Genomic DNA, 26330 nt, shown 5'->3' on the forward strand with positions numbered 1-26330 from the left:
TTGTGACTCTAACTGGACTTGGACTCGAATCTTGGTGATTCTGACTAGACTTGGACTCGGACCTTTGTGCTTTTGATTTGGATTTGGACCTTTATGACTCTGACTTGGCTTGTACTTGAGTCTTTGTGACTCTGACTTGACTTGGACTCGGACCTTTGTGACTCTTGAGTTGACTCGGAACTTTGTGACTCTGACTTGATTTGGACTCGGACCTTTGTGACTCTGACTTGACTTAGACTCGGATCTATGTTATTCTGACTTGACTTGGACTCGGACCTTTGTGACTCTTGAGTTGACTCGGACCTTTGTGACTCTGACTTGACTTAGACTCGGACCTATGTTAGTCTGACTTGACTCGGACCTTTGTGACTCTGACTTGATTTGGACTCGGACCTATGTTAGTCTGACTTGACTTGGACTCGGACCTTTGTGACTTTTGAGTTGACTCGGACCTTTGTGACTCTGACTTGACTTGGACTCGGACCTATGTTACTCAGACCCCTGCGACTCTGACTTGACTCTGGCTCTACCTTTGTGACTCGACTTGACTTGACTCGATAATGGTGGTCTTGACTCCAGCCCTGATATTTGGGCCTCTACTCTCTTGCAATCGACTGCATTTATATCCATTCACACTGTCTGGATGTCTTTTGACTGAAAATCTACTGTATGTGAGATGATGATATAGGTTAGTAGGATGGGGATTTGTGCAGGCTAAATTAAGGAGGCATCATTTGTACGGCAGAAAGAAGCCGAAAAGATCTCGAGGGGTGCATTAGGCAGACGGTTTTAAAGGGATAGAATTTGTTTTCTCACGCTTATTCTGCATCAAACTCGGTCCCCTTTTTGGCACTAGTTGCCATCCTCTACTTAATCCAATACAACCACCAAGGGTTGCAATCCAGCCAAATACTGTTTCCTTTCCTGTTTTGGGGCTCAGAACCTTGTGGAACGAGTCAGAGAATTGGGGGGGGGGGGGGGGGGGGGTAGTGAGCGGAACTCATCGGGCCGGGAGAGGGGTTAATCCGCAGCCCAAACATTGTTCCTTCATTTAATCCGGGTGGAAAAGGGAGGCGCTGGTCGGAATGCTAACATTTAGCTCAGCGTTTGGGCACTTTAGTGGAAATTTTGCTTGTTTAATCAGGGGAGCTTATCAAGATTTGAGGGCAATGACGGAGATAGAAGACCAAGCCAACGGCGGCATTCTGACTGTTCAGCTTTTAAGAAAACGATTGAGTCAAAATATACAAACAAAAATATTGAGTTGATATGGACAAAAAATTCAAAATGTATAATCATATTTTTTTTCACTTTTAATCACAGACATATAAATACTTTTTTTAATGAGTACAGACATTTAATCCCAAATATTTATAGATTTTTTTTTTTTTTTTTTCAACAACTTGTCTAAAGGAGGGTCTAAAAAGTGCTGATACTAAGTGAATAAAATACTAAATTAATCACTTGCTTTAGGTAATTAAGTGCTAGTTAATGACCAAAATAAGGGTTATTTATTTATTACTGTGAGTACTAAAGTACTAAATAATTATTTTAGCGCTTAAGTACATACTGTATTTTGGCAATTGACTGCCTTAAAGTAATCAATTACTTTGTTAGCTAAAGTACATACCTAGAATATTCAATTACTTTAGTTACTTAAGTGCTAAAGTAATCGATTACTTTTAATTCATTTAGTACCTGCCATTTTTAGACCTTTTTTTAGCCAAACACTTTAAAAAATAAATATAATAAATATAAATAAATAATAGATAAATAAATAAAAAACAGTAAGTACCTGGGATTCAATGTTTTGACTATAACAAAAACATTTCAAGTATGTTTTTGGAATTGAATGAGTTGGTTACGCATCAAAAATGTATTTAAACTAAATTTGCTTTCTATAGCGTCATTTTAATTGAGTAAAATGTTTTTTCTTGGTCTTTTGAATGATCTCTTTCAGGCATGTTTTTAAAGCCCATTTGTGATGTAATCTTTTTTTTTTGCCACTAGAAGTAGAAAGATTCTCAAACACAGTCCCCCTGTATACATGTGAACTCGGCCTCAAGCTGAACAAAACATTTTTCTATATTTAACCTGCATGTGGGTGGTTTTATAAAGTGTAATAAATCAGACATATTTTCTGGTGGGCCATCCCAGGCTTCAGTCCAGGCGCAGGAGCATCATTTCATTTATCCACAATAGCGGATCCCTGCGGTGAGGGCTAATGAAAAGATCCGCATTGATGTCTTGTCAGCAAGATACCAACGCTGACCTCGGCTTGAACTTGCCGACAGGACCCCCCCCCCCCGGGCCAGAGATCTCTCGCGGCCGCGTAAAGTTTCCGAATTGCGGCGTACACACTACGCCGTCTTTTTTTGTTTACCGTTTGTCCTATTGTTGTTTTCGTCGTCTCTAATCGTAAAGCGAAGGCATTTGCGGATTAAGCGCGCTTGCCAAGTTGTATTAACGAGATTATTGGCCGGCGAAACCGCAAGACGCGCTCACATGTGTTTTTGGACTTGATAATTACATAACCGGTCGAAGACGACATCCTGTAAAAAGGAGGAGTAGGAAAGCTAGCCACTTGCCTTTTGTTTGCGTACCGCAGCCTCAATTACCTGCAATCAAGATTTTGAATGAGTCTGTCAGACGTCCGGCGCCTCCGGGTTTGGCGTAGGACGTTACCCCGCCCGCATTCATACCTTGATTTAGTGCTTGTTAATTTGGGGCAGGTAGATTTTTTTTTGTTTTGTTTTTTCCCCCCGACTCAAACCCCCCCCAGGCCGGAAGGCAGAACCAAAGAGCTGTTCAAACAGTTGCCTGTTTTCCTTTGGATCCTTTTCCAAACAGGAGATTATTTTGGCAAAAGCCTCGTGATTCTTTGCCAGGCATGATTTGACTCTAAAAGAATCCTTTGTGTCCCGTTTGATCTCTTCAAATGCACCCGGAACGCCTCGTCAAACTTGTCAATGTCGTCAGTTTCTACGTATTATTCATCCGGCATTTGGACCGGCGCATGTCAAATATTGATGACCTACATAGGATTTAACGTCTAAATTAGCAAAGTTAAATGAAAGTGCGACTTTTTTTTAACGCAACTCTTTCAGTGCCAAACATGATCAGAAAAGGAAACTTCTAAAGGACCAGTATATTTCGCGATTTCCCTCATCTGTCAAGGTCAACAAAATATTGTGTACTCTGGCTATGTAAATATGGGTGGTAACATATGAAAGGTTGATTACTTTGAATTGCATGTAGGTAATACCAATTTTGTATGTGCCATCCAATGGTCACAGTTGTCCCTACATTGCTTTTTAGGTAAGCATTAGTCAAAAGTGTCACCTCCCCTCCATAAAAAATGTATTTGATCGAAACAATATTTATTATTGTTATTACTATTTTAATCATCCATGGCACAGCTTCGTTTAGACCCTTTTATACAGTAATGGTTAAAAAAAAGACCTGTAAATAAATTAAAATAAAACAAAATATGTGGGATTGAACATCTAGACTAAAAAACACAAATTCTTCACCATCTTTTTGACGGACAGACTGGGCACATTTCATGCTTGACTGCTCTCTCTACTTTGAGAACCGAAAAGGTGCATATTTTCAGTCAATTTATTTTTGAAGTGATACCCAACTTGGTCAACTTTTTTTTTTAAAATTGTTTATTTATTTTTGTCTGTTTCACAGCCCTACATGTAAACCCGTCTGGAGTATGTCTTTGTGTTTTTCGACGATGACAAATCATTCCATAAAATACCATACTTCATTTAATCAACTTTAAAACAACAACTTCAGATTTACAGTATTTTATTTATAGTGTCCATAACTGTAAGAGCACAGCATCACTATTAATCATAAAACATTACGATTAATCATAAACATTTCCAATTTTTTATTTATCGAAAACAAAATCAGCTCATTTTTATACTTTACAGAAAAATCTTATCATTCGTGGGCCAGGACCGGCCCGTGGGCCATATGTTTGACACCACTGCTCTTAGCGGATTACATTGACTTGCAACACTCACCAGTTTGAAAACTGACTGGACAGTAAAAATAAAATTCAACATACCGCTCCTGTATTTGATCGCACTCCAAAATTGCGCAACTTTTGAGACCTTTGTATTTTAATTCAGCATGTTAGCATTCCTTTCGGCGGAAATTAAAAGGGAAGTCCGGCAGAGAACGTTCCAGAGCTGTTTGTTTGCGAAACAATGCAAGTGGCATTCCAGTGAAAACAAGCGAGTCGTGCACATTCCGCCCAGCGGCCTGCGTGGCTCACCTGACAACCAGCACAATTGCAGAGAGGGATTGAAATGGCGCTCAATAACAATAAATCAAAATCTAATCAACATTTGCTGTTTTATTCACCAAGTTCTGAGAATATAATAGAAACGCATGCAAACAAGCATCTGCCTCTTTTTGCAAATCCCTTGTCACAACACATTAGCCGGCCTTGCCGTTCGCTCGGGATGATGGGAGCTTACGCCAAGCTCGTTAGCGTTTAGCACCGTTAACCGGCGATGGACTTGACGTATGGCCCGCCACGCTTTTTGTGCAACTTGAAAAGAGCGGAAATGAAAGTTGTCTTCCTTTGGGACGCTCATCCCCTGGATTTATAGCCGAATGCACGAGTGGACTCACGGATGTTTTCCTTCGTAGGCGGTGACGGGAAGATGCTTCGGCGACAAGCATTTCAGGGGAGGATTGGAGAACGGAATTCTGCTATGCGAGTAAGTGGAGCTTTATTTTGATTTGAGCGAGCGATAAAACTCTCCTCCGTAGCTCCCTTTGTATGTGTGCTCATAGTTCAGCTGTGTATTCATGTAATTTATTGCAAGCGTGGACTCCAAATAATGTCAATTCTAAGAGCAGTACTAAATAAATATTACTGGTGATTTTACCCAATAGGCTTTGTTGGAAATGAAGCAGCTTTTATTTTTTCAAATAATATTGTGCAGTTTTACTGATTAGAAAAGTCGTTTTCTAATGGGGGGTACATAAAAGCATTTCAAGTTTTAACAGGGTTTCTTATTGAATCTACCATTCGTTTAAAGCTTAAAATGCTAAGACAGGAACCATCCAGGTTCTTTTCAAATCAAGAGCAAATTAATTGGAACATGAAGCAGGGTCAATTGCGTTAATGTGACCCCTTTGCAAAATGTTGTATTTTGTTACTCTCAAAGCATTTGGGTAAACAAAACAAATAAGCCAATTAAATGCCAAAAAATACCTACCCAATATTTGGATAAAATTTGCACAAAATGTATTGATTAGAACAGCTGTTCTCAAAAAAGGGATACGTGAAGGCATTTCAGGCGATATGTGAGATTTTAACAGGGTTTCTGCTGCTATTATTGAATCCACCTGTATTTGAAATCTTTACAATGCTATGACAAGAACCATCCATTTTCTTTTCAAGTTAATAGCAAATTAAATAGAACATAAAGCGAGGTAAACTGCATCATTGTTTATGGTTGTGTATTATTGTATCATTATTTCGAGTGCGGCCCATGTATTTTAATGGTGCGACTAACAGTCCAGTTTTCCTTTCAAATGAAGAGCAAATTAATTGGATCTTGAAGTAATATATTGCTAAAATCACATCACAGTGAATCATTCGCAAAACGTAGTGTGCCTTTTATTTTGTTAATTATATTTCATGAAAATAAAGTTTAAAAAAATGTTGAGAACCACTGGATCAGGAGACAAAGACGTGCTGTCTTACTGTCCACGCTGTTGCTGCTGTACACGTCCACTTTGGATAGCAGACAATCCTCTAGTGAAATCCGCCATTGTTTTCCTGCCATTGAAGTCGTCCCAGATATGCGGTGGGAAAGCGGAGTTTCCTAACTGGAAAATGGCATCTTTTCATCAGCAAATAACTTTGGACGGAATACCGGCCCTATCAAATGGCTCAAGGGTATCCATGGGTGGGTTGTTTCCAATTCATTCCCGAGCTTCCTGGAAGAAACCTAGAACGCAGCTCAATTACTTTAGTGTCCTTCAAATCATTTGCTTCTATGTAATGTAACTTAAAAAAAAATGTCTGGGGGAACACCATCATTCATCTCAATAATCAGGCATTGAATCCCGCATGGTTCAGAAAGTGTTTTGTCTTGGTTAGGTTACTGAGCTCCATTAAACCCGGCTTGGTGAAGAAAATCAACAGACTTCCCACGCCCATTGCTGGCCTGGTAAGTGTTTTGTTTTTTAAAACCATAAATTTGTTGGATTTTATATACGGGATTTACATTTAGAAACAAACTTCCAAAGTTCACCAAAAATCATATGGCAGATGCATTCAATTGCAAAATTGTAGCTCAATGACATGTGTCAATGTGAGGACAATGTGCCATTGCCACCTACTGGCCTGGCATGCACATTGCAGGGTTTTTATTTAGATCTTGCAGATCGACTTTAACTACTGCACCAAGAAAAATACTGTGAAGAAATCAGCAGGTAGTTAATCAAGTTCAATTCGATTTTTCCTTTCTTTTTTAAGTTTTGCCATCGGTATGCGACACAAGTTCACATGATATTTGGATGCAGTAGACCAGGGGTGTAAAACTCATTTTTTATCATTTGCCAGAAACTTGAAGTCAAATTAGCATTTCGCGGGGCCGCATAAAATGACGCGTCGGGCCGGATCTGGCCCCCGGGCCTTGAGTTTGACACCCGTGTTGTCGACAAACAAATCTAGGTTGTGCTGAAGTGTCTTATCTCGCGGCGTCACTAATGGATGCCAATGAGGCTTCCCCACTTTTTTTTTTTTTTTGTGTCTGGTAAACACCCGGCCTCGTTCCCCGCAGGCGTTTTCTGCACCGCAACAATAACAAGTAATTACGCTGCTGCGCTCGATCTCGCTAACGTATCCACGTATCCAACTCTCGTTAAACAGGGTACTTGTCATTATATTTCAGTCTTTAAACCGGTAAATTGTGACCCTTCAAACATCCTGCAGCTTTTCCTGTTTTGTTTTGTTTTTCTTTCTTGGCTTTGGCTGCAATTAGGGAGGTGAGAAACAAACAAACAAGCAGTTTGCTGTTATCAGACCCCTTCATTGTAAAAACACAGCCCCCCCCCCCCCCCCCCCCCCCCCCCCCCTCCCCTCCCCTCCTCTTCCTGTTTGGGACTAATGGCGAAACGAGCCTCTGAGGACTTTTGGCAATTAGGGCAAGCTACCTCAGAGCTCGGGCTGCCGTCAACACGTCGCTAGTTGCCCGCTTCCGTTTTGTAAACATAGCAGCTAAATGCCACTCGGTTGTTTTATTTTTGCAGCTTTGGGAAAACATACTAATTAGTTTGACGTCCAGGAGAGCAAGAAAGCTGTCAAGTATCATTCTGTCAGTTACTCGCTTCCTCGTGTTCATTTTTTCACTTTTGTCCACTGTCCATTTGGTCTCAAGACAAAAAAGACAAAAAAAAAACTTAAAAGGGTAGTTCCACTGCAGGGGACACAAATAGCATCATAAAAAATGCCAGCAAATCCTCTACTGAGGACAGTGGGACTTAGTAGGCTAGCTCTAACGAGTCAAAGAGCATAGACCAAAAACTAATGTCCATTGCAGTGGACACGAATGACATCACTGGAAATGCTGGGATGTCTCGACTGAGGACACCTGGACTCAGTAGGGTAGTTCCATTTAGTCAAACCGTAATATAGACCAAAAACTAATGTCCATTGCAGTGGACACAAATGGGTCACAAAAGATCTAGAATGTCAAATGCAGTATGACTTGTGTCTAAGTATATTCCGACTGAGCGAGAATGTGCGTTTGACCCCTGACCCTCGGCAATCCTTACTCCAAACACTCCGGGCTGTCAGTCACAGTTTTGCGGTCGGCACTCGGTTTCCTGTCGAGCCGCAGTGGCCCGCAAATCTGCAGAAGCAGGCGCGAGTGTATATTTGCACATCGGGTGTCCCGAAGGCCAGCGTGCTCAGGAAAAAACCGGGACGGAATCCCGATTGGCTCTTGACTGCTGCACCTTGTTCCACGCCCAATCAAATCACACCTCAAACTGAATTTATTTCCCCAAACTGTATTTTGACCTTGTATCTTTAAATATATAGTATAGTATGTGTGTATATATATATATATATATATATATATATATATATATATATATATATACACACACACACACATATACAAGAAATACAGCTCCTGTTTTCGTAAAATAAAATAGAAAACAAAGGTAACTTAAAAAGGGCCATGGAAAATGGCTGCCGTTTTTAGTGTTGTTGTGGCCGTGAGAAAGTTCTCCTGCGTGATTGTGAATGTTTATTTCTATGCAACCTCGCAAAAAAAAAAAAAACGTCTTTAATTGCAAATTTTCATAATGGACTCTGTATTTATGAATGTAAAGGCCATTGTATTTTTGTTTCGGTCTGGGAGAAATCAGGGCGGAGAGGAAACGGTGACACCCTGAGATGGGGAAAGCGAGAGAGAGATTACTTTGCAAAACAAAGCCGGAGAGGGGGGAGAGAAGCTGGGAAAAGGGGGGAGAACTCAGCTCAGGTTGCACCTCACACACATTTTGTCCAAGGTAGAGAGACAGCGGTGCGAGAGAGATAGAAAAGCGAAACAGGTGATGCCTTTATTTTATATACCGTTGCATACCGTTTTTTTTTTTTCCCGCGCTATTTGATGATAACCAGATCGATGGTTATGTTTTCAAACATATTAAGAACGCAGGTTTTTGAAATTTACAATCATTTAGTGTATTTCGTTTTTAGTGAAAATCAGTCTAAATTTTACACACTGTCCCTTTAATACCAATATTTTCCCTTTCACTGAAAACTAATTTGCTCCAAATATGGGTTGTCAGATGACTACTAAAAATTGGTATCGGACCTGGAAAAAAAAAACAAAAAAACATCAATCTATTTCAAGACTTGTTTAGTGTAGGTGCTGCTTTTTGGGTTATCAATCAAGTTCAAACGGGCTTAGCAGTTTACTCTTTAGTGAACTTGTGCTGCCTGTCCGCACACAGGACAACCTGAGCGTGTTTCTACGTGGATGCGAGGAGTTGGGACTGAAAGGTTCGCAACTTTTTGACCCCGGAGACCTTCAGGACACGTCAATACGGCCCGCCGCCAAGTAAGCCTGACTGTCGGAATACGTCCATGATCATCTTTTTGTCTTCCACCCAGATGATTTGTCATAACCTTCTGAATCCTTAATACCCAAATTTTAATTGTAAATGGGGGTAAAATGTTCCTTTTTTTTCTGTAACGTCCTCCTTTAGCCTAAAACTTGAAAATATTTGGAAAAAATTAACGCTAAAATTGCGTTTTGGGCTTTGAATGATTTAATTTGATAACTTATTTTTCCATGTAGTTTTTTTTTTTTTTTTAACTTGGTTTTGACTGAAAAGGACATCTAGCTGCTGACAGATCAGGTAACAACCAATCACGGTTCAGTTTATGAATGTCACATGACCAACAGGTGAGCTATGATTGGTTGTTAGCCGAGCCTTGAGCACAATGTTTTTCTTTAGTCAACAGTAAGTCGAAAATATTTGCTTTAAAGGTGTTAATTGTATTGGATTATAATAATTCATTAAAAATATTATTTAGTTATCAAGTTATAGAAAAAATGTCAACTTTTTAGCGCTTAAAAATGGCCGAATAGAGGCAATTACTCTAAGCAAGTTATGCACTAGCTATGAATGTTGTTTACATTAAAACTACTTTAAATCAGTATTTATTATCTAAATATCAAAATTTCCACATTTTTTAAAAAATAAATGAAACCTTTAAATCAATATTTATTGCGTTTATTTCTTCCAATAGAATTGTATTTGTCCAGAATGATTCAAGAAAAATTTGGGACCATATCGCCCAGCCTCAGTATCTTATCTTGAATTGTTTATTTAGCGTTAGCTTCATCATCCATCTGTCTGTCAGTAATTTTGTTTCCTCAGGGCAATCTTTCAGTTGACTGCCAACACAAATAACTCAAAGCAAGTCAATGGAAGATTGTTCGTAACAATGACCGCATCTGTCACACGCGGTTTCGGTCGACACGCGCCGGGAGCGCTAGCTGCGTTGCCTGGTGACAAAAAGCTTGCGTTTGTGCTTGTGCTCTATGTGCATTTGCTGTCATCAAACCGGATAAGAAGGTGTCATTCCGAAAAGACGTCCTGACACAACGTCGCAATGTTGAGTGTTGCCCCAAAGAGCCGACTGACTTGTTCTGTCAAGACCAGGAATTCTTCGGTCAACATGTCATTCGTTTTGTTTCCGATCGAGTTAGCAAGAGCGTTCTGGTTCCTTGACGAAGTAAAGACAGACGGCGTTGTTTTTAATGGCTGAGCTTTTTTTTGGTTTAATTTTTGGAGTTCCGGCTCATGATTATTGAATTATGAGAAGGAACATTTGCCGCGGTATCTCTTGATGTGTTTTCAGTGCTCATTTTACCTTTTGAAACTGTTGGGTCCCAAAAATTGCGCAATAAAAAGGAGCAAGTAAGACGAAGGGTCCATCTGAATTTACAAGACGTGAGCAAAAACCACCAACAGATATTTACAAATGTCACAGTAAAATTGATTAAAATAATGGGTTGAACTTAGCATTTATTGTCTTTTTCTTAACCACTGATAACTTCTATTTTGTAGTCCATTTTGTTAGTAAACAAAAATGGACTACTTTATGATGATTTGTTCCTCTTCTCGATCTTGCAAAGCATTTCGCTTTCGCTTTTCACTTTCTGAGTTGATGTTGTTTTGGGACCAAATATAGCACTTTTTAGGAGGCAATTTTTTTCACCAAGATCCTGCAGACGAGATCTCGGGTAAAAACGAGATATCATGATTTGCCAGATCAAAACCAAAGTTGTCAAAAATGTTCATTTATGGTCAAATTTCGCTTATTTTTAAAGCAGTAATTGTGTAAGAGATTTGATTCAACTGCCATCCTTGTAACAAATGGGGGGAAAAAAGCAGTCGTATAGCAGTCGCCATGTTTGTAGTTTTTTGCGTTACAGGGTTCCTGCCACCCTCTACTCAACTTCTTGTACAGAAGTCCATGTTTTATCGGAAAGTTATGAAAATATTGAAGTTGAAAAGTTCATTAGTGGTGCGTTACGATAAATCACAATGCATTTTTGCTAAAGCATTTTTGTTGTTGTTTTAGTTCCACTTTAAGTGCCGTGTCTACATGGAAGTAGTTGCTCTTGTTATCTTTGCTGATAAGCAATGTCCTGCCTGTTTGATTGTATGGAGGCAAAATAAATACAATCAGCTGATACGGAGCGATAAGCTGCAGGGGAGTGACGGTAATGCTCAATTGTCTTTTCCAAAATGACATTTTTACATCAAAATTATTTTTGAAACATGCAAACTTCAGATACTGAGTTTTGTTATTGCACGTGAAGTTTGTTATGTGCCTTCATGGATAGAACAAAGCTAAAAATGGTACATGGATGTCATTGTCGTGCGCTCGTTTCCACCGGCTGTGCAAAAGCTGGCATGACAGGAAAACTTTGCGGACGCGTGTTTACTGACCTGGGGAAACAGCTTTTAACCAGGAAGATGCAAGAATACACACATTTTAGGCCACTGTGGCAAAATAGATTTTGGCGATGAGTGACAATTTCCTCCTTATAACCGCCCCTACCACTCACACACACAAAAAAAGAATTGTTTGACTTAAGTTCTTTTTTTGAAACAAAAGTTCAACATGGAAATAATGGAGAGATCTTTGATGCTTTATTTATGAAGTTATTTATGCAAATAATGGTGCAATGAATTATCATCATGAGCATTGAAAGCTCTTTACTAATATATATATATATATATATATATATATATATATATATATATATATAATGTGTGTGCGTGTGTATATATACAGTATAAATAAAGAATAACTAGAATATGAATCATAGTATCACAGGAGTGCTATTATTATTTTCGGTGTGTGATGAACTGTTAAAAAGCTCAACAAACAGTTTCTTTGTGAGTGATTTTCGTTTCACATGGGTTGCCGCAACTTTCAGTTTTTCTGATGCCAAATGTCTTTTTCTTTTTTTTTTTTTTGTAATATGAGGTCGCTTTCTCACTCTTCTGCATGTTTGTGACTGTTCACAGGCGGAGCGAGTGCAGCCGGAAACTGAAAAATGTAAGTGGCCCTTTTGGAAATAATAGCGACGCTGAAAAATGCTAAGCTGGCACCATTGTTACTTTAGTGCCTGACTCTCCTTTACCCCATTATTAAAAAAAAAAATACTGTAAATAAGTGCTTGAGATTGAATGTCTGTACTCTTTAAAGACGTATAAATCCGTCTTTGGGATCAAATGAGTTGACATGAACTTAAGTGTCTTGATTTAAAAAAAAAAAACAACAAAAAAACAAAAACAAGTGTGATGTTGATGGTGAGTAACGCCCAAAAATAATGAACAATAATATTTGATATGCATATTTCAGGCTAGCTCAGTGTAACATATCATATTTAGAGAGCAATTTGGCTTCAAACGAGTACGGATCTTTCCAGGCTTCTAAGGGTTAACGGAAGCAAAAGACGCTTTTTGCGGTCCGCCGCCTTTCGCTTTCATCAATACAAAGCGAGGCCGGCTTCCTCCTCGCCGCATTTAGCGCAGAGCGCCCGCCTGCACAAACACGACAAGGCGCACACATTGTTCCCACCTTGAAAAGGGAGGCAGGAACGCTCCCGCCGAAATGCCACAAGCTGGCCGAACCCCGGGTGACTTATTGGCAGCCGTTTGTGCAAAGATCCAGAAGAGAATAGAACATATTGTAAGAGTTGATGCAATGTGAGTGGCTATGTATATCCTTGACGGTGCAAAATGAACCAAAAAAAAAAAAAGTAGCTCGAATAGGGCTATATTTTCTGTCCGTATCAACAACACACTACACCGGGACGGGATTGATAAGAAAGCTCGCTCTGCTTTCATGTTCTTATTTTTAGTCACACACAAAAATAAACATTTCTACATCTATCTATCTATCTATCTATCTATCTATCTATCTATCTATCTATCTATCTATCTATCTATCTATCTATCTATCTATCTATCTATCTATCTATCTATCTATCTATCTATCTATCTATCTATCTATCTATCTATCTATCTATCTATCTCTATCTATCTCTATCTATCTATCTCTATCTCTATCTCTATCTCTCTCTCTCTCTCTCTCTATATATATATATATATATATATATATATATATATATACATTATATGTGAGAGAGATGCTTCTGTACACAAAATATTCACTTTTTTGCCTCTCTATACGAGAGAAAAATTCAATATACGAGCTATAACTCGCATGCTCCAAGAGAAAACTTGAAATTCTAAGTGTCCTGCTCGCCTATTGGTCAGAATCCCTCGCATTAATTGTCCTGCTTTCCTATTGGCTATGCTCTACAGTACAGCTCGCAAGTGTGTATTTGTATATCGTATCTAGATATATGCATAAATAGAATGTTTATATACTGTATTTATGTACCGGTATATATCTAGATACATACATACAATATATGCAAAATGTACCTTTTATTTTTATATTTTTTTTTTTAGATGGAGGTGGTTAAAAACAAACAAAATTCCAACATTTCTTTTTAGAGTATTTTTTTGCGCCAATATTTTCCTTTTTAATGAAAATGAATATCGACTCCAAAGATGACTTTTTGGCCTCTGTCTACAAAAAATCAGATAATTCTACGCATATGATTTTTGATGAAATGAACTTTAAGGGATGCAAACCACATTCGTCTTTAGCGGTTTTGCTTTAAATGCGTCAACGTGAGCAAACATGACAAGCTAGTCTTGTCTAGCAATGTAACACACACATTTATGTTCATGCCGGAACTTGGCCGGGTTTCTGCTGCTGACAGAACATAATGCCTAAGCGCGCGTCCGTTTGACAGGCAGGAACATAAACAAGCGTGACAGGAATCTAAATACGTTGTCGGGCTTCGTCTCTGTTTGTACACGCTTCTTTGGTCTTATTTTTTCCAATACGCCCTCCGGCGTCCCCTGAAATCAAATTTCCTAGAGGTGATACCATTTTGGCAGGTTCTAATCACCATCTACTGGCTGGGTCGGGCTGCCAACAGCTGCACCTTCTACAACGGGCCCACGTTGGACCTGAGGGAGTTTGAGGGCCTGCTGTCACAGATGCGCAAGGTTTGGGCCATTTTTGTTTCGTTTTGGAAAATTTGTTAAAAAATCGTGCTTAATGTGTCTCCTTGGAACCCTTGATTTTGAAGTACAAATAGCAGGCACCATATGTCCTCAAATACACTTTTTTCTCAAAAATGAAGGCCAAAAGTATGGGCGCGTTCTATAACAGTAACTTAAAAATGTGTTTTTTTTCTTTTTTTTTCGACTACTTGAGGAAGATTGCACATAATTCAAGTTTTGACAGACAGGTGTGCATTATTATTTCGGTTGTATTCTTACTTATAATTGTTACCATAACGGGACAAGCTAGAGGGCGAAAATCAGTTGGTTGTTAGCAGCCAGTTCCTGTTGCAGCTCGTGTTAGCTGAGGTTGTTACGGCATTATTGTCAGTAAAAGAAGCGAGCAGAATGAACCAATGTCCGAGTCGAGGCGTTCACTGACTGCTCACAATATGGGAAATCTCTAACACTTATTGTGCAACAAATATATAGTTTACGGATATTCTGTTTTTCCATAGTTTTTACGTTGTCGTCAAACTGTTGGTGCGTCTTATGCACGGAAACATAGAAAATACCAAAACTTGAGCCTAAAATTAAGGGTATGTCCTATTTTTCCACCCATCTTGAAATATAAATTCCCGCATCACGTTTTTGGTGGGCTTTTGGTTTGGAAAATAGTCAAAACTGTTAGCAAGTTAGCATTGAAAGTCCAATGAGGACTAGATTTCTCCAAATTGACATAATGAGTGTCTGTATGTTGGGCATTTTGTCCTGGCACATTTTAGGAGGCGGAGGAGGCAGAGAGCCCCCAACAAAGCATCCGGGACAGCGGCTACATCGATTGCTGGGACTCTGAGCGCAGCGACTCGCTTTCTCCGCCGCGGCATTGCCGCGAGGACTCCTTCGACAGCCTGGACTCCTTCGGCTCGCGCTCGCAACAAACCCCGTCGCCTGACGTCCTGGTGACCCGCGGCAGCAGCGATGGTAGGAACGTAACCCCCCCGCCCCCCCGTTTGTTTTCCTATCTTGATTAAACCCGAGCTGTTTGTCAATTGGCAATGATGGTGCTTACAGTAGCATTAACGTTGTTTTACGTCAATGGGACTCAAAGTGTTAATGTGGTTATCATTGCACCTCTACAACCAATATAGTACAACTAAAATCCCAATTTCTCCGCGTATTTTTTTTAGCTCATCTTTTCAATAAGGAGATACCAATAAGTTGTTCGAAAAATCTTATTGGATTGTTTTTGTAGTGCGAGCATCCAAAATCTCTGATAATAGCGCTCATACGCAAGCAGTCCATTCCACACTCCGCTCCTGCTCTTCTATCCAGCAATATCTGGGTCTCGTATGCAGATTGTGATTTGGAACATTGCGTTTTCTCATACCTTCTTTCTGACTACTGCGCTTTGTTCGAATAGTATTTTTTGATCAAGTCTCTTCTCATATTTCATACTCAAATAAAACGGCATCAGTTATACTGATAATGAACATGTGTCCGTTTTGGACCCTACTCTCGGCTGCAGTATCGGTATTGAATGGAACGTGGCCACGTGAAGAGCGTCCGCTTGGATAAAACCAGTTGAAAGGAGTTCTTGTTTCACAGCCACCCACCCCGAGTTGTTTTGTTGCGCTCGCTCACTCCGCCGACGCGTGGCAGGCCGACCTGCGTGCGCCCACCTTCAATGGAAAGGAGCCAGCTGGTCACCCCGGGAATTGAACGAGGAGCCATGTTGAAGATGCTTCATGATAAATGCAGTCATGCCTGCAATGCTCTGATGAACCACAAACACATTCGTAATTCAATCGTATAAAACAATTTGTTAAGGCTTCAGTTAAAAGAAAAAACTTACAGGTTCACTTTCAAACAGTTTGTGTGTTTGATTTCATATTATGGATTTAAAACTTTGTTATTGACACAGGTTGTCCTTTGAACAGATAGCTTGCTAGCTAGCCAGCTAGCTCGCTCAGTTATTTAGCTAGTAAGTAAGCTGAAAGTAAGTTGGAGCTATCAATGCGCTCTATCTTGTTTATATAGTGGCCTTTTCTGTAGTTATTTGAGCCACTCGATTGATTTCATATTATGGATTTAAAACTTTGTTACTGACACGGGTTATCCTCCGAATAGAATGCTTGCTAGCTAGCCAGCTAGCTAGCTCAGTTATTTAGCTAGTAAGTAAGTTGGAAGTAAGTAAGTTGGAGCTATGGATGCCCTCTATCTTGTTTATGTAGTGGCCTTTCCTGAGATAAGCAGCCAACAGACGATTTACTTGATTTTGTAAGTTTTGCAGTAGATTAGCAGCTAGGACACAGACCCAAAGTATTTTGTGCACTAAGAGAAAGAATGTTTCCCTTTTATCTGTCCCTCCTTTTGAGGCGTTTGGCGAAACTTGGAAAAACCCGCGCAGTAGCACTTAGAAAGTCCTCATCAAAAATGTATGAGAAAATTCTGATGGTTTATGCTAGCCTTGAGCAATAACACTTGTTTTGCAGTAAGTGCTTGTGTCGCTTCAATGCACCGTTCCAACTTAATTTCCACCATTTCTCCTGACTTGTCGTCTTCTCCCTCCCTACAAGGCCGCGGCAGCGACTCAGAGTCGGACGGCCAGCCGTACCGCAGGACACCGGATATCCATAAGGACGACATGCTAGCCCGGCGCACCTCTCTGAGCGAGCCGCGCACCGCCATGCCCTTCAACCAGTACCTGCCCAACAAGTGCAACCAGAGCGGCTACGTACCCACGCCGCTACGCAAGAAGAAAAACGACAAGGACGACGGAGAACGCAAAAGCTGGAGTATGACCACATCGCCAGTAGGGGGAGACAGACCGCTGAGGTGAGTTCTGCATCACAAACTTTTGGGACCGTCTCTAGTGATGTCATGAACCAGTTAAGGTTCATCTCTCATTTTCTGAAATCAGAATTCTCAAAAAGGTCAATACTTTGACAAAAAAAAGTCACTGAAACCGAAAACTGTTCTATTCGTGTCTAATTTAATTTACTTTAGATATTACATTGTCTGTTTTATTTTATCTTCCAAAAAATGTGTTCCTAGTGGAAACGCACATCTGTATAAAACTTGTTACTTCAGGTTCCAATTAATTTGCTCTTAATTTGAAAAGACACATGTACTTTCCCAGTTACATCATTACAAAGCACTAAATTGTATTGGCACGTACCACGAACCCTGTTAAAATCTCACTTTACCCCCTGAATTGCTTTCACATTCCCCACCTAAGATTTGGCTAACAGGAAAGTAATTTGGTTTGAAGGATGCATATTGAAATGATACGGCAAAGTCAGCGAAATTTAGTCAACATTATTTCACAGAAATGTTGTAAAATGAAAGTGAAACACTTTGTGGTATACTTAACATTTCGACTACAGTGGTGCAATATGAGGAAGTAACAAAAAAACGGGTTACAAAAAAAACCTACAATTTTTGTTTAAGAAAAAAACATTAGTTTCAGTGAAGCTAACTAATTAGCTTATCGCTAATAAGCAATGCAACCCAGTGACAGGCTATTGAACAGCATCAGTGTTGCAGTATCATACTCCCATTTATTTGACTAGAAACGGTGGAGCAACACATGTAGATAGCAATAAAAAAAACTAATATGACTTATATAGGAGAATTGACCGGCTCCGTTTATTATGCTGCCCCCTGGTGGCTGGGCAGCAGACAATGTCCATTGAACCCAAACAAAAACTGTAGTTACATTTTATTCAATTCTAAGAAATTAGTAGACACTACTCCCACCAAAATATGGTCCAGGTCTCTCCCTCATCTGCGGTTGAGTAAATAAACATGTCCGAACACTATTTGTAGAAATACGCAAAACCACACACACGTCCCAATGACGCAAATCCATTTTTCGATGTTTTTCCACCCCGTGACCGTCGGCGGCTCGTTATTAGCACTGCGATTGAAAATCGCCAGCGGTTCCACGCCGCCTCCCCCGTTTCTCCCGGCGCTGTCTGCGGAACAGATGGTCCGGATTGCTTGTCGTCATCGTTTCAAGGGAGTTGGAAACTCATCTGCGGCTTGGCTAAACGGCGTCCTGGATGTGTTCCTTTGAAATGAGCGGCGGGCTGCGGCGTGTGTACGTTAGCGCTGCCAAAGGCATTTGTATCACATCAAGCATACGCCTGTCATTTTCAAGCGGCGCTGCGTGGGGAGCCCGCTTGGCTTATTACAAAGGACAAAATGATGTACAGTTTAATGAAAGTGTTATGTTTTTTTTTTTTTTTTCAGTTTTAAAAATATGCAGATGGTTTGAAAGTGCCACTGCAGTTTGACTTCCTGTTCACCGCCATCATCAGGATGCCCGTAAATAGTTAAATTAAAGATCAAAACGATTGGTATCCATGTTATTAACAGTACACGAAATAAAAGTATCCAAAATTTCAAAAGAACAAATATTAAACGAAAGTTGCACTTGTTTTAATTTCGCACAAAAAAAAGATCAAGCGGGCGTTTCACACAAACACACACACAAAACAGACCCTGCTCCATATACTGTTTGCATACTCCATAAACTGTCCATATACTGCATGTCTTTGAATATTATTGCGAGATCCCTCTGTGTTGCTCCACCGTTTGTGTTCACAATGCCAAATATCGGCCTATCACGTTATGTCTTAATAGCAATAACGTGACTTTTTGTTTCACTATTGGACACAGCCACATTTCTCTCATTTCATGTATAGGAACTGTGTTTTGGCTCATACTTTCTCCATATGTACAACTGTGTTGTCATATTAATTACCCAATTTTGCGGTGTCAAAATTCTGCGTGATTCCTGCATGTCTGAATATTGTTAGATCGGTTTGTGTTGCTCCACCGTTTGTGTTCAGATATCTATTGCTGAAAAGGTTATGCCACAGCAACGCTACAATAGTCTTATTTGATTTTTAACTTTACGTTCATTATACTCTTATGATACGAATCTATACATGCAGTAATGCTCTGTTAATGACAGCCTAACAGGCTATGACTGGTACAAACAAAAATGGGAACACGGGACCCTCCCTGCACGGAAATGAGCTGTGTTTCCTTTGCTGACCTTGATCACACCCGTTGGCTGAGCACTTTCACCCTCCCGGCCTCCCATCTCTCCGAAAAGGTTTATGCTCACAAAATAAGTGAGTGTGTCCACGTTGTCATGCTGGAAGCTCACGCTAATTTGAGCTAGCGCTGCAGATTTGATGTGATACTTCTGGGCAGGCACCTCCAGAGACTTTAAAACTTTAACTTTGAAACTGGAGCAGATAGCGTTTGTGGATAAGACTGCCCCCTTGTGAATATTTGGCGCAACATCATTCAGCCCCCAAAATGAAACGCCAGCCATTTTTGAGCCCGGTAGACATTGAGTTATCCACATTTGTGTTTGTCTGTTGTTTATTTGTGTTTGTCTGTTTGTTTGTCTCTCCATGCTGTCTTGCGTCCTGCCAGCGTGTCACATGACCAACAGTAAGTCATCCAAATTCCGTGAGAAAATCCGCCTGCCAGTTTTATCTCTGTAACACATCCAAGCGTTGATGACAGTGTCGATAGTAAATTAGCAGTTTTCTCCCCTTGAAAATTTTGCATCTCAAGATAAATAGAAATATCTTTACTATTGACCTTGTGTAATATTCTCATTTTTCATCCCGCATTATTTTTGAGTCTTTTTTTTCTCTTATGTGTCCCGCAGGAGTGTGAGCATGATCGACATGCGCAGAGAGGACGACGGCACCAACATCTTGCCGCCGCACAGTCACGTGCGCCATGAGCTGATGCACAATCAGTACAACCAGATGAAGGACGAGGACAGCCAATGGCAGGACGTAAGCCATTTCGCTCAGTTTTTTTTTATCTACTGAGCTTTTTAATGCTTTACGAATAAGGACGCGTGGTCTTTAGTCATAGAGCGGAATGAGGCGTCACGGCTTGAATAGAAATGAGCGTTTGTGTGCGGCAGGATCTGGCCCGCTGGAAAAATCGGCGGCGAAGCATTTCCCAGGATCTCATCAAGAAGGAGGAAGAGAGGAAGTTGATGTTGCAGCTGATGACTGGAGGAGAGTACATCTCGCAGAGGAGAAGGAGCATCAAGACCTACAGGGAGATTGTGGAGGACAAGTAGGTCCAACACTCTAATATATATATATATATATATATATATATATAAAATTTTGGGGGGGGGGGTGGGAGGAAGCCGAAGTGGCCAGAGGGAACCCATGCAGGCTCGGGGAGAGCATGCAAACTCCACACAGGAAGGAGGGAGGTGCAGTTGAACTCGGGTCCCTGCCCTGTGAGGCGGATGTGCTAACCACAGAATATTACAGTACAATTACCTTTCTTATCTATCTGAGGGGGCGGCCATTTTTGATGCTTGCGGTCAACTGCAAGTGAGATCATATTTGCTAAGATTACAACAAATCACAGATCACCTGTTTTCTGAGTTTGGTCATGTGACATTAACAAGTCGCCGTTCTTGGTCATGACCTGAGCAAAATATACAGTTTAGACACGTGGGCTCACATAATATTTTGATTTGACTTCGCCTTTAAGTAAATATTTTTCCAGTTTTTGTCAAAAAGGGGCAATGGGTGAAGATGTTGAGTTATGCTAGCTTCTAGCTCGCTTAAAATCCTGGTAATATTTGTTAGAAAATTTTGTGAAAAGACTTATGAGGATTTCCTGTGTAATGTGTAAACTACAGACTGCAAATTAGCTTTTAGCTAGCCAACATTTCATTTGGTTTAATAGGACAACATTCCACCAACATTTTGTGAACAAAAGGAGCTTTATGTCACTTTTATTTTCTGAGGTGCATTTGAGTTAATCTGTCTGATGAAGGGAAGTAGTGAAGCTATTGTAGCTAACAGCTAGCTAATTAATGTTACTTTGAACACCAAGATGAAAGAATGATGTTTTTGTCATTTTAGAGAATATTTTCAAATACAGCATTAGAATGCAATAGTCAAGTTTGAAGACGGCTCCATTCTTGGTCCCCGCAGGGAACGTCGCGAGGAGGAGCTGCGGGCAGCTTACCGGAGAGCCAAAACCCCCGAGGAGGCGGCCTCCATCCTCCAACGTTACGCGCAGCGCTTCTCCCTCAGCGAAACGGTTATGGAGCGCCTGCAGCTGCCCAAAGTCCTGGACCGCAGCATCTCGGCCGACCCGTCCTTCTCGGGCTTCCCCATATCCCTCTCGCCCTCGCCCACCTCTTCCGAGCCGTCGGACGCCGACCCCGACGGGCCTCTGAAGTATCTGCGGCAACAGTCGGCCCCGGCCCTCGCCCCCAGGTTTACGTCCAAGGTGGAAGCGCGAATCGACGAGTGGCCCAGAGACTCGCAAAAGCCGCCGGTCCGCTCGCGCTCATCCGAGCCGCCGTCCGACCGGGCGCTGTCCGCCAAGCCGCTGCCTTTGTTGATGCTGAAGCCTTACGTCCAGTCCTGGCCCGCAACGCCGGAACCCTGGCCCAATAAGGTCAGTTTGACGCCATGTTGCTATTTTTTTTTTTTGGGGGGGGGGAGGGGGGTGTAAAACAGTAACAAAACATTTTATGAATCTTAAAATTTCTGTCAAATTTTGAGTTCCATTGCGCAGTACTAATAATAGGGCTAGGTGATATGGACCCCCAAAATTTCTGTCATTCCGGATGATTAGGCTTTTAATCGGTTTTAATAAAAGTAATAAACCCAACAGACAATTAAATGTTTGATTCAGTTAAAAAAAAAGTGTGTCCAAAATGTTGAACTTTATCCAAGAAAAAGGAGGATCAAATTTTCGAGCTATCAACGTTAGTCCCCGCTCGTCGCCACCAAGCTAAATGTCGCCAAGGGCTTCTCTGGAATGTCTTGTCAGACGTCCCAGTCCCACTTTGAAAGGAACCCTGTGTTCCCTATTGACTTAAGAAGTTGCCGGAGAAAGGCCCTCTCAATGTGGAGTGGGCTCCCCGGCGCACAAAGACGGCCCACACAAGCTGCTTGGAGACGGATGAGAAGGTGGAGGTATATAGGAGAGGTGGGGGGGGGGTACGCACTGAGAAGTTCACAAGGAGCCTCCTCACACATATATTACCAGCGCCTCTTTGTCTCCGGGGCCCGCCTGTCGCTAAAGTCTGCATGCATAAGCTAATCGTACGCCGGCCAAGCACAAATGAAGCCACAAGTGGGGTTTTAGCGGCGGCAGATTCGTTTCAGTTGTAGCTCTCATTAGGACCCTCTTGGAAACACTGTTTAACTCATTCAGTGCCCTGGACTTATTTTCACATTTTTTTTTAAGAGTCCAGACATTCAATCCCAGATACAGCGAACCTCCACTAGAGGAGATTAATCCCTTCCGGGGTTGGGATCGTTGAAACCCCGGGTAAAAACATCAAAATTGTATATATAAACAGTATATTAAAAATTGCGAACTAAATAGTATAGTAAGTGCTACTTATAAATAATATGCATGTATACAATTAGATATCATGAATAAAAATATGTATAAATGTTATTTACCTTTGAGTGACGTTGGCTTGAACGATTGACGGCCATAATCCCTAGCGAGGGTTAGCCGAGCCTAGCCTAAAGTTTGAAATAAGCACTAAAAATGCACAGTAAATACGATATGGTAAGCACTCACACGAGATCAAGTCTTTAGCATATCGGCATCTAAGTGACACCGTGACGCCGACCAATAGCAGACTAGCATCTTAGTGACGCAGCGCAGGCAGTGTGACGCAAGCGAAAAATAAAAGCATTGCCTTAAAGCACCTGAAGAGGGAGGCAAAACAACATAAACACAGCCAACTCCGCACGTCATGACAGTTGTTGTTGTCATAAAGCGGGGAAAATGCCAAAAAGAGGAGACCAAAAAACTTAGTATTCCACTTTGTAACCTGAAAAATAAAAAACTTAGGTCTCGGAGTGCAGAACTGCGGCTGTTTGTTATTGTTTTTGTGTTTGTCTTGGACAGTTCGACCCTGTTTAGGACAGTTTGAGCCTGTTTATTATTATCATTGCCTCGTATTTGTGCAGTTGTTATGACAACAAAGCAATGGTATTCCATCCGTCAACAGTGTCCCTCTGTTGTTTTAGGGTGATTCTTTGCTGCCGGTCAACGGCGACGTGGGGGCCGGCGATTCCCCCGCCACGCCCGAGAGCCAAGAAAGGGACGACTCTCCCGTTTTCTTACCGTCCTCCTCGCCCAAAACCACAACCTACAACCTGGAACCTTTCGCGGCAGAAGGAAATCTGGAGTCCATCAAGACCGAGGCGGCTTCAACTGACATCCAGGATAAGGAAGTCGCTGTGTGTTCAACTCCACCCAGCAGGCCCACTTCCCTGCCAGTGGTAAAACTATATCCGCTGACCTTTATTAACCTACTCACTGCCAGATGTTTTCAAATCTAACGCGTGTAAATTTAGATCCATTTGGCTGGAAGATATTCAATGTGAACTACAACAGGTGAATATAATTGATGTTTCTTTGTTATTTTTTAGGAATTACAGAAGCCTGAGGAGAGCTTTGGGCTGAAAAGTGGATGCCAGCCAGCAGCTGCTCCAGTGGAAAAAAAGTGTGAATCAGCATCACACCTCCAAACATCTGCAGGTCTGAGTCACGCGCTGCTCTGCTGCCTCCATCTGGACACTTGTAAATCTGTCATAATGCAGACATATTCTATATAAGTAAATATCCTCCCGAGACCCAGCCTATTTATTTGTCTCCACGATTGGGTCCAATTTGTCTTAGTTAATTGCGTTCCACCAAATCACATGAGATATCTTTAGAAAAGGCCAGGTTCAAGGTGTCCTCTAGCAAGGACACTGGGACTTAGTAATGGTGTTCCAATGAGTGAAAAGACAAACCATTGCATATGTTGCATGTAGCGGAGAAATAGCCTAACACAATAAATGTCTTTGCAGAAGCCAAACAGGAAACTGTACCACCATGTAAATCAGAGCGCGGCACAGACTTTGCAACTCCAGTGGTAAGGCAATAAAATCTTCCTGATTCAACATGTCCTCTGTCCATCCTATTAATAATCTTGTGAAATCTGTAGACAAACATAGACGCTCACCAGAAGAAAGATGAGGTCCTTTGTTTGGGTCTGGAACCGCCAACTACAAAAACAGAAGGTGACCTCACACTCGCATATAAACTAAACTAGTCGCTGTCACCGCATGTGTCCACTTAAACCACTTTGTCCCACATAGGTTTTAAAAACAGTAGCGGCTCTCCACGGACAAGCAGCAACCCAAATTTACGCCTGGAATTCTTTGCAGGTAATTGTCCTCTTCTGGACCTTCACTCGTTCGCTGCCATTGACGAGTATTGTCGTCAAAGATCCTTTTACTGGGCTGGCAGTGAATGGGTATTAGGGAATAATACATATTGCTTTATGACATTCAAATCTATAATCTTTTCATAAATAATATTTGTTACATTGTTAATGTATATTAACATTCCACAGATAAGGGGGACAAGGATCAAAACAGAAACGTGAGTACAATCTTATGTTTTTTTGTTTTTAAACAATCTATACCGCCAACATGTCCTGACTGCATCATTAGAAGCTTCTATTTTCATAAGCAAGAGTTAATGGCTTGACCTTTAAGTCACTCGTTTAAGTGATTATTTGACGTGCTTGAAATTTAGAGCTAAGAGTTTTTCTACAATTTCAGACTTAACTTTAAAACTGGGGAAAAATGGCGACCAAGTCGGGTCAGTCGACTTAATTGGTCGACGAAAAATACCCAGCTGGAAGCTCTGCCGGAACCATGTTTGTGCTGCTGCGTGTTTGCAGACGTACGCAGGGTCTGCAACGGAGAAAGATTCCCTCCAAAACCGGGAAATCGCAAGTTTGGGATCAAAAATTGACAGAAATAAAGCAATGCTTCATTACGTATGCAAAGTGGCAAAGGCATACCAAAGCAATATTTAGGGGGGAAAAAAGATGCAAAGACTGTCTCGACTTGTCTAATGGTTCAATATTTGTGTGCGCCACCTAGTGGCCGAATGGCTGATGCTGTTTGCGTGCTTAAAAGCACGTTCATGAATGACAGTATTAGCACAAGGAGCTTCCTAAAATAATGGAAAGAACTTCCCAAAAACCACTTTGATTTTCCGAGAATATAACCTGTGACTGCAAACATTGTGGCTCTGTTTTAGCTCTTTCAGTTTTATCCTGTAGGGGGCAGTCAAGCACAAAACGTGGCTAGCTTGTTCATTAAGAAGGTGAAGAACAGGAAGCACTCTGAGGTTTTCTCAGGAAACATTTTTGAAGCTTTGCGACTTCAAGGACGTGTGTACAATACATATAACGTTTCTGTAGGAAACTAAACGGTAGCTTGTTTTTTTTTTAAATGATAATCGCTAGTGCGTTAATGCTAATTTCGTTGGCAAATTGTTGCTTACTAAAACGTCACGTGTACATATAAATGTTAACCTTCCTGGATTATTGGTAAAAAAAATAAATAAATCCACGTTCCACTTAACGTGGTTGAGTTTACTTGCGATTTGCACATACGAGAACTTCATCCCACCTCTAGTCACCTTCTGTCCTTCTCTGTCTTTCTCCTTCAGTAGGAGTGGATTGGCTAGCATTGGACTAGCGCTGTTGTGGTAGACCAACTATCTGTCTTCTCCCCTCCATTTTTTTTTCCCTCCGCGTGCGTGTTTTTCCTGCTCATTTGCGAGTCCCCCACGTGCGCATGACTATTTCCGTGCTTTGTTTTTTTTTTTTTTTTTTTTGTGGGTGCACGTGTTGTTGACGGGGTTGGGGCGGCGGGGGGGGCATCCGGTCAGGTTTCAGTGCCGGCGTCGCCTCGGGCCAGGCGGGACGACCGCCGGTCCTGGGACCCGGACGAGGAGCGAACGCGTCAGGAAAGGTGGCAGCAAGAGCAGGAGCGCCTGCTGCAGGTACACGGAGAGCTCGCCAGGCAAAGCTCGCCGCATGAGGCCGCCTCCGCCATTGCCGCACAGTTCATTTTCAGAATTATTTTATGCAACGCATAGATTTATAATGACAAAAAATGTATTTGAATTCAAACCAATCGTTATTTTGATTATTCATTTGTTTGCCCAACGCTGCTTATACAACGCGCTATGCATCGAAGCTAATTAACCGCATCCCATCGCTGATTGTTTTGAAAGCTTTGCAGCCATTTTTAAAAAATAGAATCAGG

The 26330-nt window shown here is 41.2% G+C and overlaps 1 protein-coding gene across 4 annotated transcripts in view; it reads left to right on the plus strand.

Moving 5' to 3' along the window:
• LOC148413451 (LIM and calponin homology domains-containing protein 1-like) overlaps nt 1–26330 on the plus strand; it is a 42069-nt gene that overhangs the window by 8721 nt on the left and 7018 nt on the right. For 2 of the 4 annotated variants that reach the window (XM_088430929.1, XM_088430931.1), the window contains exons 2-19: nt 4672–4742; nt 6137–6206; nt 9007–9113; nt 12106–12136; nt 14059–14169; nt 14952–15150; nt 16746–17004; nt 19624–19641; nt 19865–19997; nt 20132–20289; nt 21171–21642; nt 23241–23495; nt 23646–23754; nt 24069–24133; nt 24206–24281; nt 24360–24428; nt 24617–24645; nt 25951–26064. In XM_088430929.1, coding sequence (XP_088287055.1) covers nt 4672–4742; nt 6137–6206; nt 9007–9113; nt 12106–12136; nt 14059–14169; nt 14952–15150; nt 16746–17004; nt 19624–19641; nt 19865–19997; nt 20132–20289; nt 21171–21642; nt 23241–23495; nt 23646–23754; nt 24069–24133; nt 24206–24281; nt 24360–24428; nt 24617–24645; nt 25951–26064 — 2346 coding nt within the window. The remainder of the gene's footprint in view (nt 1–4671; nt 4743–6136; nt 6207–9006; nt 9114–12105; nt 12137–14058; nt 14170–14951; nt 15151–16745; nt 17005–19623; nt 19642–19864; nt 19998–20131; nt 20290–21170; nt 21643–23240; nt 23496–23645; nt 23755–24068; nt 24134–24205; nt 24282–24359; nt 24429–24616; nt 24646–25950; nt 26065–26330) is intronic. The other 2 variants (XM_088430932.1, XM_088430930.1) reach the window with 2 other exon arrangements.

This window comes from Hippichthys cyanospilos, chromosome 13 (genome assembly GCF_059441005.1).
Source record: "Hippichthys cyanospilos isolate Australia breed blue-spotted pipefish chromosome 13, RoL_Hcya_1.0, whole genome shotgun sequence".
Classification (NCBI taxonomy): Eukaryota; Metazoa; Chordata; class Actinopteri; order Syngnathiformes; family Syngnathidae; genus Hippichthys; species Hippichthys cyanospilos.